The sequence below is a fragment of the Sylvia atricapilla genome, chromosome Z, assembly GCF_009819655.1.
Source record: "Sylvia atricapilla isolate bSylAtr1 chromosome Z, bSylAtr1.pri, whole genome shotgun sequence".
NCBI classification, from domain to species: domain Eukaryota; kingdom Metazoa; phylum Chordata; class Aves; order Passeriformes; family Sylviidae; genus Sylvia; species Sylvia atricapilla.
In genome coordinates, this window is record NC_089174.1 from 84392897 (window position 1) to 84414417 (window position 21521).

A 21521-nucleotide genomic window follows, 5' to 3' on the forward strand; every position below is an offset into this window, starting at 1 on the left:
GGAGTGTGCTGGGGGAGACAGTGATGTCAAAGAAGGCACACACAGCACAACTGAGGATGGTACATGCTCGTGTAGACTAGTCACGTCTGTGGAAGATGAGTAGTAACTATAACAGCAGTCAGTGGTCAAAAACTGCATGCTGAATGAAGGACATGGGCAATGCTTACGGGCCTAGAGATGCTTTACAAAGCCAGGGAGTTCTGTTGCAACACTGGGCACAAGCTGGATCTATGGCATGTCACTGTAGCTGATAATCAGAGACCCCTCAGCACCTCTTTTTTACCGCATCCTGGGAACAATGAAAAGCTAACATTTCCTCCTATCCACAGAACACTAGAAATCAAGAATGAACAGTCTACTGGTCTAGGAAGCCACAAGATCCCCCATTTTTGACAGACTGAAAAGATCTGAGGAGCCATCATGTTCCCATGGAATCTGAAACACCTCCATAAGCTGATTGAACCTGTTAAGCTGTGTTGAAGAAAGGAGCTTCCACGTGGCATTTAGAAGCAGCAAGCCAAAAACTGCACACCAGGCTGGCCTGGCCCCTGCCACACCTATGCAAATCCAGAACTGTGCTAAGCAGCTGCAAGTAAATGACTGGGATTGAAGCTTGAGTTAGTCTCCTCTGCACAACCATTTCAATGTATTTTAAATAGCATCAGTTACGCCCCCACAATAGCTTAGAAAACCTTGATTTATACATATGCAGAATTATACTTAGGATATAAGATTTGCAGCACTTGACCTCCCTCATCTAGTCATAATTCTTCTCTATTTCACCATGCTCAGCCCAATTCAAGCCAAGTACAGCACTTCTTACTGTCATATAAGAAGCTACAAATAAACCCTTGGACTTTGGAGATGAATAATGGCCTGCAAAAGAAGACTGCTGCCTGAGGGTGAAGAAAATCCCACAGGACCTCTGCTTCTCCTAGGAATGAGCTCCCCTTGCATTCTGCTGCCCCAGCCTTTACCTGCTTTCATGCCATCACCATTGACTGCTGCACCCCAGTACAGCAGGCACTGCAGCAAAGCCTGACCTTACAGCATCCCTCAACAGCAGCAGAGGAATTCTAACATCTGTAGAGTGAAAAATTGAACTGAGGGCTCAGATTCCCCAAATGCTGTCCCCTCTAACCAGGGTGAATGGGCAGTGATGATCCAGGAAAGGTCTTTTGTGTGGAAACAAGCTGCACACTCCTGCTGAACTGCTAGAAGACCTCAGGGTGGGCAGTTTGATATAACTTCATTTGGCACCATCAGTGACTGTGTACTTACTGAAAATGAGGTGCTTTCTCATTCTGCTGAGGAACACAGAAATAAGAACGAAGAGAAGCCATGTCATGGTAATGTTTTACACCACAAGATAAAAGTATCCTCCCACATTTATTTTCCAGTTTCTAAAGGGAGACTGCGCTTTATCTGGCATTCAAATAATCACTGATCTTCAGGAAAAAACCCCATATACTAGGCAATCATGACTAAGAGAAAGGGAGAACTTAAAAATACATACATACACAAAGACAAGAAACATGCCAACACCACTTTACCACTTTTGTATTTTATTGTGGAACTGAGTTTGATTCTTTTACATCAAATATCCTCAATGGAAGAGGGGATATTGCACACAAATATCATAAAAGCACTACATATTACTTTCACTGGAAACTAATTTTCTACATTAGATATGACTGGATAGAATAGAAGTGATGCAGGATTATAAGACATAATACCATACACAGCTGCAGACTGACACAAACACCATTCAGAACAAGAGAGAGGAGGTGTGTGAGGTGCTTCTCAGCCAGCCACAAGACTTTCTTTCCATAGTTTGGAAGATAATGGCTGCATGCAAATGCGTGAAAGCATATTTCAGATTTTGTCTTCTACATTGAGATTACAGCCCAGTCTTGAAGAGGTAGCTCCTGCCATCTGGAGCTCTTAGCCTAGTAGAGAGAAACTGCTTCTTAATTTTTTTTCTTCCTATATTTTATGCCATTGTTTTATTTAGTTACTCATTTTTTTTAGATTTTTTTGTAAAGTCACAACAAACAAGAGTTTTTTTCTTTATTTTAAATTTCAAATAGCAAACATTTTTAAACCAGGTGAATAATATAATTGCATTCTAAGAAATGCATACCCCTAGTCGATTTTAGTATTTTGTTCAATTATTAAGTGAAAAGATGAAAGCTTTTGTTTCAAGTGTAAACATTATATTTCTTCATATTCTAGTAAATCCAGACCAAGAAAATTACTATTTCTCTCAAAAACATTATTACTGAGCAAGAACCTCTGGCGACAGATGAACAAAGAGAAGCGCATGACAGAAATGTTCCAAATGCACAGCAAGTGCTCTTTGGAGCTCATTTGCTTGTGTTGGGAGGGATTGAAAATTCAATTAACAAATTTATTAAATCTTAGTAAAAGAGTACCAGAACTCTCCTAAAATGCATAAGCTATCATAGACAATTAAAAAAACCCCAACATTCATATACACAGTTATCTCCATTCACCACATTGTGTAAAATAAGTAAAAAAAAAATCAAAAGTGATTTCTATGAAAGATGGGGTGAAAATAGAGGTCAATGAGTCAGGCCCACCTCAGGACTTTGAAAAGGCATGCAAGAGAGGCCCTGTCCAAGTTCAAGAGTGGGATGGGATCCCCAAAGTTAATTCTTCATTGAATTATATGAAGCATTATATTAATAGCATAAAGATCATGATTGGGAATGCTGTTATGGGTAAATACCATCATTGAAATGGAGTGTTCTTTGCACTCAGATATTGAATCTTTACAATTAGAGTAATCAATAACAAACCATGCTCCTAGAAATCTATGCTGATCAACAGCACTCATCGTTAATGTACACAGTACATTTTGATGACTGTTACACTAAGCTAGTTGTGTAGTACTAGGATTAGCACAGGTAGATTAGTTCCATAGGCAGGAAAGTCATTAAGGGCAAGAGGAGCCAATGGAGGAGCTCATCGCTGCGTTGTGCCATTGCCATTTGGAAGGGAGTGGATGGAACAGGCACTATAATACCTCAGAATAGCCAGACCAGGGTTTTAATATTCTTGTAGCAGCAAAAAAAGAAAAAAGAAAGAAAAAAAAAAGGAAAAAAAAAAAAAAAAGCAAGCAAATGTACATGTTAGGGTTAACTGCAACTGTCTAATTATTGTTATTATTTCAGAAGTAAGACAAATGCTTCAGCCATCATAAGCTTGCTTGGGCATATTTAAGGCTTGGTTCCAATTTAATTTACAGTAGGATCAGATGACTGTAACTTCCCTGACAGTAGTGAAATTGCTCCTGGTTCACAGGAGTAAGTGGCATAAGTGAGATTAGTCACAAGACCACTGCTGTACTTAAAACAATTTTCTACCAAAGCAGAGATACAAACCATTTCAGGTGTTGTCAGAAAATCAGAAAATCTGTTCCCACCCACTCAAAAGGTTTGAATTCCGACCTATACAATAAAGTAGACAAATCAGAAAGAATTGTAGAAATAGTACAACTATTCTGACAAAAATTTTGCCCATCTCTTTGCAGACTGTGTATTACAAAAGCATTTTTAAGTGAATGACATGAGCCCAGCAAACATGCTTGTTTTCACAATACATTTCCATCTGCCTTTTGTGCCATAGTCACTCTGAGTTATTCTTAACTACTTAAAAGGTATAGCAATAAATAAAACAGCATTGCTAAAGAAACCTAATAAAACAGAATATATTAAAAAGAAAACCAAAACCCCAACCAATGACAAACAGTAATTCACAGCATTAAATGGGCATGAGAAGCCCACATTTACAAGACTGTAAACCAGTATTAAAAACCCTCATAAAATTGGGAGTGCAAACATACACTATTAAACAAAAATATCCTAAAAATGAAAAATAGAAATAAATTATAAGTAGAGAAAATAAAATGAAGTTGTAGTTCACTACACTGTAAAACTACATACCAGCTATAATGGTGAATCATACAACCAGCACATAACTCCATGCTGGAGGCCTTTATACCTTCTTAAATTCAGATTTGCAGACCTTCTGCAATGCAAAAAGATTTTTTTAATTGGGGTAAAACTTCTGAGACTAAAAAATCCAAACTGTCTTAAATCACAGAGCAGTGGTGCTGTTCCTCTGTAAGCAGTCTAGAAGGGGAAGGGAAGGGAAGGGAAGGGAAGGGAAGGGAAGGGAAGGGAAGGGAAGGGAAGGGAAGGGAAGGGAAGGGAAGGGAAGGGAAGGGAAGGGAAGGGAAGGGAAGGGAAGGGAAGGGAAGGGAAGGGAAGGGAAGGGAAGGGAAGGGAAGGGAAGGGAAGGGAAGGGAAGGGAAGGGAAGGGAAGGGAAGGGAAGGGAAGGGAAGGGAAGGGAAGGGAAGGGAAGGGAAGGGAAGGGAAGGGAAGGGAAGGGAAGGGAAGGGAAGGAAAGGAAAGGAAAGGAAAGGAAAGGAAAGGAAAGGAAAGGAAAGGAAAGGAAAGGAAAGGAAAGGAAAGGAAAGGAAAGGAAAGGAAAGGAAAGGAAAGGAAAGGAAAGGAAAGGAAAGGAAAGGAAAGGAAAGGAAAGGAAAGGAAAGGAAAGGAAAGGAAAGGAAAGGAAAGGAAAGAAAGGAAAGGAAAGGAAAGGAAAGGAAAGGAAAGGAAAGGAAAGGAACTTATTTTTACTTATTGCTAGTTCTATCCTTTTTCAAGATCTTGTGAGGGTTGAGCACGTAGGTTACAACCTTGTAAGTATTGGGCAATCAGCTTCTCAAATCCTGTTTTCTGTGATCATCAACAGAATAATTTTACAATGAGGGTATCCTTCCATACCCTTCTCCCCAAAAACATATTGACAGTTGAATGTTTTCAGTAAATTTTACCTCAATATCCATTCTCACTAGAATCTTAACATCACTACTCATTTATCTTACAAAACTACTAAAAAGAATGCCTTCAGCTGAAAAATTTTCCTTTGCATTTACCTGTAAATGAAAATGTTTGTTAAAATCATGTATTAAAAATTCACACAGCACTAAAAAGAAAGGCTTCTGTACATTTGTTCCCATGTTCACTCTTAAATTAAACAAATAAAATCAAGTAAGACAAAGGAAGGTTGAATACTGTACAGGCTCACAGGTAACCTTTTCCATCATTCTGAATGTTTCACTAAGTTTTGTAACTCTGATACTGGACACCACTTCAATCTTGCTTCCACAGTACGAAAGGAGCCTTCAAAAACAGAGCTCATCTTGCCTTGTTGAGCTGTCCAGGTGCATCAATGAAGTGTTCACATAACTAATATATGCAATTCATAGCACCAAACCATTTGACCAGTCAGATAAGTTCCTAATACCACACATGCACACTCACGCTTCTTTACTGGTGTAACTATGATCCTACACAGATGTTTTATAAATTTGCTGTCTCAGCATTAAAAAATAAGTGCATCAAGTTTCTTTGTACATTCAAGTCACTTTCTAAGGCAAATTGTCTACTGTATGTACTCCCGACCGCTTTGGTATTTTGCTTCAGTTAATCGACAGTGGACATGGGTGTTCAAGCATGTGGACTGGTCAGTTCTGGCTGGAGTGAGTGGGCTTTCGCTGGAAGCATGCCTCAGACCAACAATTCTGCATGTTGTAAGAAAGGTTTTAGACTTCTGGATGGGCTGCAGACTACATGCATATTTGGCCTACGATTGTTACAGTGTGTCAGTATGCAGAGCTCAAATTAAAGTGGAAAGCTGCTGATGAGTGATTAGGTCATACATCCCTTCCTAGCCATGTTCTCTTTCTTTTTATTTTTTGAGCTAACTTAATTCTTTAAAAAAAGGATCCCCATAGTGATAGCTCAATTGATAAAAATTTAAAATTTTCTTCTCATGAGAGAACATAAGCAGACTGTAGTAAGCGATACATCTATTGCCATGAGACTAATGCAGACCTAATAATTTACTACTTTCTCCTCCTACCCCTCTCTCTTTCTCTCTTTTTGTTTCTTTAGAGGGCAAATGCCTCTACCTGGCAAAAGTCAGTTAGGGTTGCTAGCGCATGGTTTCAAAATGTTCAGTGGAGATGCAACAGGATCTGTATTTTCGCAGTAATTCGTACTCTACTATGGGAAGACTCTTATTTCCCTTAGCAACCAACAAAGACTGAAAAATATTAGTGACTTGCATCACTGTGACACAGTATAGCATTTGGCAGATATATAGTTCAGCAGTTGAAATAGATGAGTTGAATTTTCAGAAAAGGTGTTTTCAAATTGAAGAATTTCTGGAAACCAAGTTTAATCTTGTGATGCGCCGTCTTCTTCTTCTTACAGTTCAATCTTGCATGCAGGAAAAGATTCATCTTGCATAACAACAGTGCTGCTGCTTGCCAAAACCATGATGTTGAGATCCTGCTGTTTCTCATGGGTCTCCTGATACCATTCCCTCATCACTTCTGAGTCATGGGTTGGGATTAAAGTCACCTGCAACACAAAATGAATGTCCTGTTGAATGGACCACAGAAACAGTTGGTATGAAAAATATCTTTTCAAGAAGTCCCAGACAACAGGTATGTTTCCTTTCTGGAAAGAGAGGATTTTAATGTAATAAATATTTGAATAAATTGATGGATAAAAGGAAATCAGCAATAGGAATGTAAGTAAGGTAGAATGACTGCAAATAACTGGTTTATAAAAATGTTGGTTTTGTAAGGTGCTGAGATGCAGCTTTCAAGAGAAATATCAGGTTGTAATCTGCACTGGTAATTCTTCAGATTATAGACAAATATTTCGTCTACTTACTCACCATAATGGAAAGGCACATTAAATTTCCAAAGGCATGTAATTACTCTACAGAGTGTGAAACATTTCTTCCCTACTTAAAACTGCAACAATGCCAAACTCAGATCATATATGTGGTGTAGTAAAGTCATGAAACAGCCAGTCTTATAAACCAGTTCTCAACTGTTTTAAAAACCAGAACTGCTCTGAAGGCCAGAGATGTGGGAGCAGCTGAGTGCAGTGCAGCTCTGTGCTTCACACATCATCAATGGTTTCACTGGTGCTCAGCCTGGGGGCCTGCTGGGGTTTAGTATTATTCCTTTTGTTTCTTTCTCTTAGGGAATTTTCTCCCCTATGTGTTGCTAGGAGACAATAAAGACCGGGTGCTTTAGAGAGGCAAAAGAAGTTGCCACACTTTAGGGAAGGAGTGCAGCTAGTTACTCTCTGTTTTTACCTGGAGACTCTTTGGGAAGGGCAGAGATATAGGGAGAATTGGTCAGGAAAAGGTGTTGGGCGTGAGTCTCAGGTTTCTCCTTCCTCTCATCATTTGGATGGGAGAGAGGCTGCAGTACACTCATTATATTATAGGCTTTTCACAAAAGTTAAAATGAATGCTATATGTATAATGCTAAGAAACTTTGCTGTATGAATATAGTTTCTTTTATTTCTCTTATTAACAAAACTTAAAAATAGTAGTGTGATAGATATATATATTTCTAGGCTATAGCATGATTTGTAGAATGCTTTTTTGTTCATGTAGCTAACTAGGAGAATGGTACAGATAATCAGGAAATCCCCCACATTCTTGGATTATTCTGTCTGGATGAAGATAATGGTGACAGACCCCAGAACCCCAAAAGAAGAATTTACTGATCCTTTGTTATCAGAGAGTGGGACAACAGAATGAAGCCACAAGGAGATTTAATCTGCAGGATGGAGCCACAAGGAGAAATAAAAATATTGATCTACAAGATGGAATGAGGGCAGGCTGGAGGGGGGGTTTGAAACCAAGAGAACATCTAAACTCAAAGGAATGTTTGAATAATGCATGAGGGTCTATGAATATGCAACATGCTGATGCTTTTAAGAAATGTTTTCTGAGTTAGCCCTGAGCTCTTGGCTGAATGCCAAGCACCCAGCCATATTTTGCTTTTCTTTCTCCCAATTCTCTTTTTTATTAAACTTTTTAAATTTTACCAGGGTTTATTAGACTTTTTAAATTTTACCAGGGAAGTGAACCTCTTTTTTCACAGGCTGCCCCAGGGGTTTGTGAAGCAAAGCCTCTCCTCCATCCCTCCCCACCATGGCCCAGCCGCCATTACCGTGCACTCCCTGAGCCCCGCCCCACAGCGCCCCCTGCAGGCGTGGAGGAATCACCGCACTGGCCCCGCCCACCGGGAGCCACCAGCGCCCCTGCTGGCTGTGAGTGGAACTGCACCAAGGGGAAAGTGCTTAAAGAGCAGGGAAGAGACTGCTCATTGGGTTTTCTGGGGTTATTTTCTTTTGGTGGTTGTTGTTGTTGTTTGCTTGCCTTGTTATGCATACAAATTAAGAACTGCTATTCCTTTTTCCATATCTTTGACTGAAAGCCCCTTAATTTCAAAGTTATAGTTTATATAGTTATAATACATCATAGCTTTGAAATTAAGGGGGGTAGAGGTCACATTCTCCATTCCAAGGGAAGTTCCTGCCTTACTTGGCAGACACCTGTCTTTCAGACCAAGACAGAGCCCCATTCTCTGAAGCCACCATCCACTCCAGAGGTGCTCTAGTTACTCATAGCTGAGAAAGTTTAGATTTCCAGGCTGAGACAGGAGTGTAGAGCTTACCTGCATGTTGCTCTCCCACTGCGCCTTGCCCTCCAGCAGGGAGTCCAGAACAGCCCTGCTTGGTTCTTCGGCTGCGGCATCATTCCCGCTCACCACATAGTAGGATGACCGCACCCTCTTGAAAAACTCCACATCAACATTCTTGCTATTGCTGTGGTTGGGAATGTACACCAGATCCAAATACACTGGAGGTCCTGGAGGCACCGCTGTAGATTTTGCCACCTTAGTATTCCCGGGTCCTTTGGAAACCAAACAAAAGAATTCATCACAGGCTGGTTAAAAGCATGCATTTATTAATTACTATTATAACCACTGAGGTAAGATGTATTCAATTATGGAATTACCCTCCTACATATAATTACATGTTACAGCTTTGTTATACCCCAATTATGATTGTAATGGGAGGTAAAACCTGAAAAACTGGAACTATGTAATACAATAAAAAAATCACTACTGTGCAACAAAAATTGGGCTGAACCTTTTCCAGTAATATATTACTATTATCCAACAATTACTACGCAGGGTTGTGATTACTGAATTACCATTCAGTAAATGGTGGTATTATTTTCCGGAAGAAGAAGTGCAGCTTTCTGAAAGTCTAGGGTATGAATGATTATTAAATCTAGTATCACACAGGAAGCCATGAAAATTTAAAGAGTCCTGAAATCTGAGGTACATAGCAAGACATGATAGCAATTGATATGCTCAGGCTTCCTTACAGATGCATCAGGAAGCTACTACATGTGAGCACAAAGAGGGTCAAGGAGGAACTTGAAAGGAGAAAGTTGGAAAGCAATTCAGGGAACAGAGTCAAGTATTTGTCTGCCTGGTGTATCCTTATTTGCACACACAAATTAGCTACTTATTGCAAAAAGTAGGGGGAAGCATTTCTTTGCTGCTGCACATCATATAAATAGTGCTTGTTCTAAGAAGAAGAGCTTCGGTCCAAATGAAGTGCAAAATGTACACATTAAAAATGTTACACAAAAATTTGCATGTTTTGCTCTAAAATGAATCATGATATAAGCTAAAAATCTGGCTTCTGCCAGTAATTTAACCCAGATGATCAACGTTTGTGGTTTATTAGCTTTCTCATGTTTATTAAGCTTGGTAAACAATTATCTGAGCAATACAATCAATTCAGAGTCAAATAGTATAAGGGCAGCAAACTCCCTTACAGCTGTCTAGTATCTCCTGGCACTTACCATAGGGCAAAATGCCAAATGAAGTGATCAGATTTCCTGATTTAGAGAATTTCTGCTATTGTTTTTGTTACAAAATATTTTCTGATCTTTGATGATAAAAAAATCTCTGATGTCTTAATTGTGCACACTGACACTAAGATACTTGCTGCTACATTTTTACAATTTTATGTCATTACTAATTATTCCAGCACATACCTGAGAAGTGTGCCTAATGACTCTGATGTACAGCTGAAGTGCTGCAGAAATGCACAGCCTGAATAACTACATTGCTGCTTTGAAACGCCTCTTTTAACAAAGAGATGCAAACGATGGTGTGAGAAAGGAAGAGTGGATTACCAAAAGTGGGGAAGCTAAATTCAGCTGAATGCTGGTTTGTTTGTGCTGAATCCTAGAACTGCTTCTTGTAAAGAAGCTTTCAACAAAACACCAGTCCTCACAGCAGAAAAATCAAAGTATCCCCCAAATAGTGCCTAACAAGGTCTGCCGGAAACAACAGATTAGCACAATACCTCCTTCAGTAATCTAATTCATATTTTATTGCTACTTAGAACATACAGCAGACATTCAAAATTACATTAACTTTCTGTATGTTTAGTCATCACTGACGGCACAAGACCGGATTATGTGATGTACATGCTTAGTTCACTCAAAATGCTATTACTAATGTTAAATACTTTTAAATGCTGCTTCTAAAATCAATCCAGCAAAGTAATAAGAACATCCAAAGAGAGATAGTGACTTTGCCTCCCACAATATTAAATTGTATTAATTTATGTTAAAGAGAATTATATCTACTTATTTCTCACAATGAATAAAGGAGTTTACTTTACCACTGACTTTACTTCACCTACAAAAGTGGTACTTTAAATTCTATAAGATAGTTAACTGTTTAGACGGCTTTTATTAAATTACTTCTATTTTATGTAGTCTCTGGGCAAAGTGACATCAATTATCTCAGATTCCAGAAGTAAAACTAGTGAACTTCATGAATTTAAACGTGGCCTTTACATGCCGGGTTTATACTTAAATCTGAACTTCGAGGAAATAACAGAAGCCACACTCTCAGCTGATGTAACGGCAAACTAACTATACTGCAACAACTAAGAAAATCATAAAACTAGGGGATTGCTATTTGTCTTTACCTGTGGTTGCAGTCTTTGCCGACTTGGATGTTGTTGTATTTGCGGCGTTCTTGGTATCCTTATCTTTCTCTTCCACTCGAGACTTTACCTCTGGATTAGAGATATTTTTGGTTGCCTTCTCCACAGATTCCTTCTTTTTTGGAGAAGCTGTTCTGGAGATTTTGTCTAAAGATTCTTTTGTAGCCGGCTTTGGTGAAGCCACTTGTTTCGATTTACCATCGCTTTTTTTAACAGGAGAAGACGACTTGGTCTTCGTACCTTGCTTTTTTGTCTTTGTCTTCTCTTTGAGGTCCTTCTTCAAAGGCTTGCCTAAGTTCTGTTCAACTGGCAGAGCCTCTGGATCAACCATGGTGACATCAGGGTGCCTGGGGGATGGGCTGCGATCCTGCATTGGGACAGGTGGTGGGTCAATGTGTTTGTAGGTAATTGTCTTGTCTGTTGGAATGGTTTCTGACTCATCTTCTGAGTCAATGTTAGCATCTGCAGTGATGGAAGGGCACTCCTCAGTTTCGGGGGGAACATCTGAATCAGTCTGGGATGGGGCAGACTCGCTGACAGAGGTGGGAGGGGTTTCATCACACTGCCGCCCTTGCTGCTTTCCCCCAGAAGGAGGCTGAGCCCCCCCAGACTGAGTCAGCGGCTTCTCTTGATCTTGAGACTGTTCTTCACTCGCAAACCACTCGAGGGGATTTGGGTTGATAAACGAGGGTGAAAGCTCAGTTTTGGGATGTTTATACTCGCAAGAGGACACAAGGCATAAGTCAACATCTTGGCGGGATTCTGCTAACGATTTACTTGGCGTAAAATGTGCACTTGCTTCATAGGAATAGCTGGAAGCTTCGGGTGATCTCCCACTGGCAGCTCTCCCAGTTGTCTCAAACGAGTAATCTGTGGCTTCAGGTGAACTGGAGGCTTTCCCAGTTGTCTCATAGGAGTAACTCATGGCCTCTGATGACCTGGTGGTCCTCCCAATCGTCTCATAGCAGTAGCCAACAGCTTCTGGTGACTTAGAGGTTTTCCTCGCTGTCTCATAGGAGTAATCCATACTATCAGGTGATCTGGTACCTTTCTCAGTTAACTCATAGGAATAATCTGTGGCTTCAGGTGATTTGGTGGTTTTCCCAGCTGTCTCATAGGAATAATCTGTGGCCCCTGGCGACCTGGTGGTTTTCCCTGTTATCTGATAAGAATAATCTGTGACCTCAGATGAAGCCATATTTTTTGCAATTATCTCATATGAGTAATCTGTGCTCTCGGGTGACCTAGTAGTGTTCCTGGTTATCTCGTAGGAATAATCTGTGGTCTCAGGAGACCTAGTAGTTTTTCTGCTTGTCTCATAGGAAAAATCCATGGCTTGAGGTGATCTAGTAGATTTTCCAGCTGCCTCATAGGAATAGCTGATACTCTCTGGTGATCTAGTAGTTTTCTCTCTGGCCTCATATGAATAACTCAGTTCTTCTGGTGACCTGCTGCTTTTCTCTGAATCTTCTTTATCTGGGCTGAGTAAAGGTTCTGGACTGTGCTTTGATAGAGGTTCCTGATAACCAAAGGCTTTGACAGAAGACACTTGCTGTGACAACAAAGGCGCATGACTAGCTGACACCGCTTCTGTGATGGCAGGAGGTGAATCTGGAAAAGTAGGAGAATACAGGGGAGAAGATTCCCTTGGAGTTAATGGAGATAGGTCAGATTTTGGTGACAGCTTTTCTCCTAGGCTCTGCACCTTTTCTGAGGTAAAAGAAGAATGCAGTGACATCTCTCTGGGTGGAACACCACCTGAAAAAGTTTCATCTGGCAGTGGTGAAGCTACCTGGGAAGGTGTATGGGCTGATGAAGTTGACGATGAAGCTTCAATCTGAGAAACTGAAATAATTTCTGAAATGTCTTTGTCTTGAGAGTAAGATGACTGTTCCACAGGTGAAATCTTCCGTGCAAAAGGAGACTCCTGTATATCTGAAGGGCTGTAATCCACTTCTGTTGGTCCGTTTTCAGATATATGGTGTATACTACTGCCTACAGCAGGATATTCTGGAGACTGCCTGCTAAAATCCATTGCTAAAGACTGCTCAGGTGACTCCCGACCATATTCCACTGACATAGCTGACTGCTCAGGAGATCTGTGATCAAGCACCGGTGTTCTTGATTTTGCAGTTTTAGGTGAGAAATCTGGTGGAGAAATTGACATAGGCCTTGGGCACTCTTCTTTAGATGGAGACATTTCTGTTTCCTGAAAAGTTGTTGGTGTTTGTACAACTGACACTGAAAGGGAATCATCAACTTCAGTGGAGTGGGGAGAACCAACCTCAGCATGCAAAGAAGGAGACACATCATCAGTAGTTGGTTCTGGAAACGAACTAGTGGCAACAGATGCTGTAGAGACAGAAGCTACTCCTTCTATATGGGAATAGGTGTCTTCTGCAACAACCTCATCAACGGGAGTTGCAGACTTGTCAGAGACAGTGCCTTCAGAAATTGACATTTTGGTATCTTCTTTCAAAGAACCAAACTGACTGATATCTACTTGAGTTGGTGAGAGATCACCTGCTAACTTCCGCTCATCCAAGACCAGTGAAGACTGGGAGCTGCTGGGTTCTGTGTCCTCCATTTTCCTTTCCAGGCTGAAGCCTTCCTTAATTGCCATAAATTCTATGCTTTTCTCATCTTGTTTTTCCTGGAAGAGGCCCACAGAGCTGGCTTCAGAACCTGGGCTCATCTGAACAGGTGATTTATCTTTTTCAGGTTTCCCCTCAGAAGGACTTCCATAATCTCTGGTGGGAGACTTTAAATCAGCACTCAAAAATGTATCATAAGTGGTCTCTGAACCTATCAGTGGTGGACTCCGCAGAGGTGAGAGAACTTTTTCAATAGGAGATTCTGAATCTGGCACAGGCTCATCCATAGGGCTTATTCTGCATTTTGCAGACTCATCTTTGACTTCACTGAACTCAAAGCTAACAGGAGCTTCTGTCGACTTTTCACTGGTTTCAGAGGGAAGCTGACTGGACTTTTCATCAGTGGGAGACTGATAATAAGGTGTGTGGCCAGCACTACCAGCAGCAGACTGTGAGGGAGATGCTACTTCTAATGTTTTATCTTCAGGGCTTGCACAGTGCTCTTCAGCAACTTCTTGGTGTACATCAGGCAATTTAGCATTGGGGACAGACTCAGAAGGAACCTTGATCTCATTTGGAGTGAGTGAAAAGTTCACACTGCGTTCACCCAGTGGTGTTTTGGCAACAGGAGATGGAGGGGACAAACTGTCAACTGGGCTCTTTGCTGAACTATGTTTTCCATCATCTTCTTGATAGGGTTCTTTGATTTGTAGTTTGTCAGTGCCTTGGATTTCACTTTCTCTTTGCCGGTACACATCTTGGAAGGCAGATTTGCAGAATTTGTCTTCCTCTAATGAAGAAGGTGGGGAGATGGTGGAAGCTGAGGCGTTATAATCCTTACCTTCTGTGGCCTCTGTTTTGGATCCTTCAGATACTCCATTAAAAGCATCTGGGAGTGGAGAAAGTTTAGCTCTGCTGAACTCCTGAGAGTACAGTGATGTCTCATACTTGGTAATGTTCACATACTCCTGAGAAGGTGACTCGCTTTCCTCATTGTTAGTTTCATCACTCATGACATCTCGGGGTGTTGACATTTCATCCATTGGAGTTGGTTCACTGGATATTTCAATGGTGGACTGTGTATAACCTGAAGTAGCAGTGAATTCCTCAGGTTGATCTTCTCTGTTTTCTTCATCAGAAACAGTGGCTTCACTTTCTGAACCACCAGGCAGTGTCTCATCATGGATAGAAGAAGCTGGTTCAATCACTGGAGACTGAGACTCTGAGCGTTTAGTTGGTGTAATAATGAGTAAGCCATACTTGTCCTCAGCTTCACGAGATTCTGCAGCTTTGTCTACCACAGCCATCACATAGTCTTCTTCGGCTTCTGTTTTTTCAGTTTCCTCTTCATCTCTGATGTCTTCTGCTTTGTCTTCCTCATCTTCTTCAGTCTCTTCAGTTTCTGCCTTTTCTATTGCTTCTTCCCTGTCTTCTTCAGCTCGTTCATCGGATGGCTCATAATCTGCCTTTTCAATATACTTTTCATCTTTAATGTTGGCATCTACTTGAGTCATTACTTTTTCTGCAATTTTTCTTGATTCTTCCATGTATGGTTTTGTGCTGTCCAGTCGAGTTTTTTCTACTTCATTTTCATCTCGTTCTTCAGCTTCTTCTGTCTCTGCCTTTTCTTCATAATCTGCTTCAGATGATTCTTCCAAGCCAGTTCCCTCATCTTCAAACTTTTCATTGTCATCAACCTTGTGTTTCTCCACAGGTTCCAATTCTTCAGGTGTCTGTTCACACTCACCCTCAGCCTCTGTGGTAGTTATGCCTTCATCAGATGATTCAGCAGGTCCTTCATTATCCAATTTTTCCTTTTGTACTTCAAAGGCGTCTTTTTGTACTGTGCCGGTGAGTTTCAGATCATCCTTTATAAGGTCAACTTGAGATTTTTCTTTAGTTGTTTCCACTTCTTCAGCTTTTAACTCCTCAAAATCCTTTGTTAAGTCCTCTGGTGAAGACATAAGGGATCTCTCTGCTTCAAGCTCCTTTCCACCAGCTGTAATTTCTGCAGCTGCCACAGTTGCAGCTCCAACTGCTGCAAGGGCAGCTGGTGCTCCACTGACCTTGAGGTCCTTCTTCACACTTTTAACTTTTCCTTTTTCCTTTGGCTTTCCAGCAGGTACTGCTTCTTTTTTAGCAGGTTCCTCCTTCTTTTGTGGTTTAGGCTTTGCTGCTGGCTTTTTGGCTTCATTTGAAGGAGTAGCTGTCTTCTTTGTTTCTTTAGGAACCTTCTTGATGTCCTTTTTGGCTTCTTTGTCTTCCTTCTTGATTTCCTTCTTCTCTTCCTTTTTAGCCTCTTTTTTCACTTCTTTTGTTGAAGTTTCTTTCTTGATTTCCTTCTTAGTTTCCTTCTTCTCTTCCTTTTTCACCTCCTTTTTAACTTCTTTCTTGATGTCTTCTTTTTTTGGCTTTTCCTCTTTTTTGATGGGTGTTTTCTCCTCTCTTTTAGAAACCTCTTTCTTTGGCTTTTCTTTGTCCTCTTTCTTTTCTTCAGGTTTTGCTTTGACTTCCTTTTTCACTGTCTTCTCCTTTGACAGTTTTGGTTTTACATCTGTACCTTGTTTTTCGGCAACTTCAGATTTCACTAATTGTTCTTCCTTATTTGCCACCTCTTTTTCCACCACTACTGGTTTGGTCTCTACTTTTGCTGGTTTTTCTTTTTTAACTGGAACTTTTTCTTTGCTTTCCAGCTTCTGAGTTTTTTCTGGTACTGGACTGGGCTTCACAGGCTCTGGTGTTTCTTCTTTAGACTCCTTTCTGACAGGCTTACTTGGTGGTGTCTTTGCAGCAGGCTTCAGACTCTCCTTGCTATCTGTTCGTTGTTTCAATTTTGTTTGTTTTACAGCTGGACTAGCAATGTTCCCAGTCAGGTCTTTTTGTGTAACCACTGGCTGTTTAAGGAAGTCCAAGTGTTTGAGTTTTTCTAATCCCTCTAGAATATTGTACTGGGTGCTGTTTCCAGGGAAGAGAACTCGGATTATTTTTTCTGCAGGATTAGCTGGATGCCACACAATCAGGGATGAGACAGAGGTGAAGTAGGATAATGGAATGTCTAGCTCTTGGCCATTTGGTAGCAGGAATTCGGCTTTATCTCTGTTAGTACCACTCCACTGCTGCATAAAATATTGCATCTCTTTGCTATTTTTGACAGGATTAAGCACATACATCTCCAGCTTGCCAACTCCCATTTTCTGAAATAAAATGATAGGGTCAATGGTATTTCCTGTATTTCTGAAGAGAGATTCTGGTTTCATAGACAATTTATTTAAATACTGCAGAGTAAAACAAGCTTCTTCTACACTCCTTTTTACTTTAAAATTAGGATCCAGGTTTTTCAGGTTCTCAGGTACATTAAGGAACACAACTCCTAAATCAGGTGAGATCAGGTTTTTCATCCAGTCACTGTTGGTAGTAGACCCTTGAGACTGTTCCTCTTCCAGTTCAGCTATCTTTCGCTGGAGCATGCTGTTGATTCCTGGCAGATTGTCATCTCCAATGTGAGTGAGCAGAATGGAATCTACCCTGTCCAAGTGCCGGATGAGTTTCCAAAAACAGGATTTTCTTTCAGATCCTCCATTGATAAGCATATTGAATCCATTCACTGCGAACAATGCAGAGTCTCCTCTTCCCCCTGGGAAAATGTAACAGCAGGGTTTGGAGAGCTTCAAGAAACCTCCTGAGGTTGGAGGTTCCAAAATGTCAAAAGGTGATGGCACTTCTACTGATTCTGACAGATACTCTGTGAATTCAGAGAGTCCTTCCATCTCAGGCAGTATGGAAGCTGAGTTGAGTTTAATGTTAATGAAGTCTTGAAGGTTGTGTCTGTCAAGGTTAGAATTTTTCCAATCCCCTTCCTCAGGGCAGAAGAGAGTTAGGCTGGCTTTGTTGGCAGGGTGTGTGGTGCTCAACAATTCACCGATCTAGGGTTATAAAACAAAAACACAAGAAGATGCACACAAATTCATTTTTTTAAATGACAATTAATGTCAACATGTAGTACTTCCTGATCAGATAGACAAAATCTTTTTCATTCGGTTCAGCACTGGTAAGCCCCATCCTAGATGCTCAAGTAACCTGGTATCACAATTAGTTTACTGCCGTATTTTTCAAAATACAAAAATATTTTTTATTTTTCTTATTTCTGGTAAGTACTACCCAAAGGATGACAGGATACGACGTTCCCCCTTCCATACTTTATAGAAGGATGCTACTAACTATCATACTGAGAGTGTATGAGGACTGTGGGGATAATGTAGCCTGCTACTGTGTGACTACCATGGGCTCATGAGTCTCCTGCTGGTCCAGTCCATCCAGAAGAGACAGCTAAGTGTCTAAAGGACAAAGTGCAAGCTCTTAACAGGCAGAGTAACTGCAACAGAGGAGGCCAGCATCCTCCCATGGGCAGCTGCCATCTTTTCTCATTCTCTCACGGGACAGATTCCAGCACACCACTGTTGGTGCAGGTCTTTCTGTGGGCTGGCTCCTGAAAAGCCAGCATTGCTCCCAGATTTATCAAGACTGGCTGCAGGAGAGTTTTTTTCAGAACAGTGATCCACATGAGATGGTGGAACTCAGAATCCTGTGAGAAGGACGCAAAGCAGTAAGCAGGACTAGAATCCTGAACTTTGACCTCTTCAAAGACTGCTTTTGGAGGAATTTCATGCTTTAGGGCTCTAGAAAATACAGGGGTTCAAGAGAATTGTTCGGTATTCAAGCATCCTTCCTTCAAGCTCAAGACCAGTGTCCAGACCCCTGAGCAACAAATCATCCAAAGGGGTCAGGAGACCTGCATGGAGAAGAAGGGAATTTCTAGTAAATTACAAATGGAAGAAGGAAATCCATGAGATGTGGGAAAAGGCACAGACCACATGGAAGGACTATAGCAACATTGTCAAAACATGTAGGGATGTAACAAAGAAGGTCAAGGCCCACCTAGAAATGAGTCTGGTAAGGGCTATCAAGGGCAACAAGACGGACTTCTGCAAGTGTATCAGCAGCAAAAGAAATACTAAGGAAGAGGTGGGGTCACTCATAAATCAGATTGGTGTCCTGATCATGGAAGACTTAGAAAAGGTGGAATTACTGAATGCCTTCTTTGCTTCAGTCTTTACTGCTGAGGCCAGCCCTCAGACCTTGGAGATTAGGGATGCTGGGGAAAGGAAGAGTTTTCTTGGTCGTGGGGTTGCATTAGAGATCAGCTGGGCAGACTTAACATCCATAAATCTGTGGATCCTGATGAGATGCACTCACAGGTGCTGAGGCAGCTGGCAGATGTTGCTAAGGGACTCTCTGAAAAATCATGGAGAAAATGAGATGGATGATGACTGACGACTGCAGGAAAGTCAGTGTTACTGACAGGGCTACTCCTGTCTTCAAAAAGAGCAAGTAAAAGGACCCAGGAAACTACTGGCCAGTCAGCCTCACTTCCACCCCTCGAAAGGTGATGGAACAGATCATTCTGGAGGTCATCACAAAACAAATAAAAGAAAAGAAGGTGAGCAGGAACAGTCAGCAAAGGGGTCCCCAAGGGAAAATCATGCTGACCAACCTGACAGCCTTCTATGGGTCAGTGAGGGGAGAGCAGTGGATGTTGTCTGACTCTAGTTCAGCAAGGTTTTGGACACCATCTCCCATAACATCCTCAGAAGAAAGCTCAGGAGATGTGTGTTAGATGAATGGACACTGAGGAGGATCAAGGACGGATGGCAGAGCTCAGAGAGCTGTTATCAGCTGAGGAGAATCCAGTCATGTTCAAACTGTTTATCAACAACCTGAATGAGGGGATGGAATGGACCCTGAGCAAGTTTGCTGTGGCTGATATCCCTGAAGGCTAGGCTACCATTCAGCATGACCTCGTAAGGCTGGAGGACTGGCTGTAGGGAATGAAGTTCAACAAAGGCAAATATAGAGTCCTGCACCTGGGGAGGTGTAACCCCCAGTACCAGTAACAGGCTGGGTGCTGAACTGCTGGGAAGCAGCTCTGCAGAGAACAACCTGAGAATCTGGGTGGATGACAAGTTGATTATATGCCAGAAATATGGCCCTGTGGCCAAGAAGGTCAATTGTATCCCTAGGGTATAGAATTCCTGAAAAGCCAACACCACTCCTTCCATCAGGAAGAGTATAGCCAGCAGGCTGAAGGAGATGATCTCCACTCAGCCTTAGTAAGACCAATCTGAGGTGCTGTGTTCAGTTCTGGTCTGCACAGATCACGGAAGACAAAGAGCTACAGAGGGTCCAGCAGAAGCTAGAGAGATGATGAGGGGACTGGAACATCTCTCTTGGGAGGTGAGAATGTGGGAGCTGGGCCTGTTTACTCCAGAGAAGTCTGAGTCAATACATATTAAATATCTCAAAGGCAGGTGTCAAGAGGATGGTGCCAGACTCTTTTTGGTGGTGGCCAGAGACAGGACAAGGAGCAATGGCCATAAGATAAAACACAAGTTCCACTCCAAAATGAGGAAGAACTTCTTTATGGATGTTGGCATATGGAGGATGGCAGAGTGCTGGAATGGGCTGCCCAGATATTCAAAATCCACTTGAACATGTTCCTGTGTCACTGCTCTGGGTGACCCTGCTCTGGCAGGGGGTTTGGACTGGATAATCTCCAGAGGTCCCTTCTAACCCTGATGATTCTGTGGATCTGTGATTAAGAAATAAGTTAACACTTCAGAAATGGAGCCAGCTGTAAGTTTTTGGGCTCCTCTTGCCAAAGAAGACACTGAGGTGCTTGAGCATGTCAAGAGAAAGGCAAAGAGCTGGTGAAGGGCTTGAAGCACAAGTCTGACAAGGAGGGGCTGAGGTTGTTCAGCCTGGAAAAAATAGTATCTGGGGAATCCCATTGCTTCTGCAAATGCTTGAAAGGAGGTTGCAGCCAGCTGGGGGATTGCTCTCCTCTCACAAGTAACAAATGAAATGATGACAAGAAATGGTCTCAAATTGCACCAGAGGAAGTTGAGATTGGGTATGAGGGAAAATTTCTTCCCCAAACGGGTTGTAAAACAAAGAACAAGGCTGCCCAGAGAAGTGGTTGAGTCACCATCCCTGCAGGTATTTAAGATATGTAGATGTGGTGGTTGAGGGCAGAGTTTGGTGTTGAATTTGACAGTGTTGGGTAAGAGTTGGACTTGATGATCTTTGAGATCTTTTCCAACCCAAACAATTCTGTGAATTTGTCTTTTCCAACCTTAACAATTCTATGAATCTGTGATTCTAAGTTTTGCACTTTTGAGATTCCATGGTCCAGAGCCAAAGAAAGATCAAGAAAAAAAAAGATATAGAGTTAAAAATGCTCTTGTCACTAGTTTGATTTAAAATTCTTGGACCACAGAATTTGACATCTAGAGTAATTCCATTAATTTTGACGGTATTAGTTAACATTCTAGTACTAACTAGTGCCAAAACCAACTGCTGCAATAAAGGCACAGAAAATATGAATTTCCATGCCACAGTACAAAGATCTGTTTTCTACTCCAGGGTTCTGAACTAAAAAACAGTATTTAATGGTCCCAGATAAGAAGACAAACATGAAAAAGTGTGACATATTTTACCTTATCTCAGTTTCACAGATACTTTCATTTGACTTTTTCTAATTGACAATTCAGTTAAATGTAGCTCATTTCTGTTCTATTTGCTTTTAACAAAGATACCACCAAACTTCTATAAAGAAGTAATTCAGATGTAAAACAACCTCCTCTGCAGAGACTCAGTTGTCAGTTCAAGCTTTAAGAACAGTTTTCATAAGGATGATATAGATAACACTACAGCTGAATAATTAGAAATTCTTGGACCACAAGCTGTATCAACAGAGAAAATGAATGTATAAAAGATTAATGATGTTTGATTGTGTTAGATCTCTTCGGGCCTCTGTGTGTGTAGGTCTCGCTTTTTTCTTTATGTTATGTAACTTATTTTTAGCATTTACCAAACATAGAACTCAACAAAGATGCAGTGGCTGTTATAAAAAAACATGAA

At 41.2% G+C, this 21521-nt stretch overlaps 1 protein-coding gene across 1 annotated transcript in view; it reads right to left on the reverse strand.

Annotated features, from left to right (window-relative positions):
- Window positions 1–4673: 4673 nt before the first annotated feature.
- The window catches only part of MAP1B (microtubule associated protein 1B), a 69283-nt gene continuing 52435 nt past the window's right edge, over window positions 4674–21521 (reverse strand). The window contains exons 5-7 of the mRNA XM_066339473.1: window positions 10933–17467; window positions 8586–8824; window positions 4674–6459 (exon numbers count right to left, since the gene is read on the reverse strand). Coding sequence (XP_066195570.1) covers window positions 6304–6459; window positions 8586–8824; window positions 10933–17467 — 6930 coding nt within the window. The 3' untranslated portion in view covers window positions 4674–6303. The remainder of the gene's footprint in view (window positions 6460–8585; window positions 8825–10932; window positions 17468–21521) is intronic.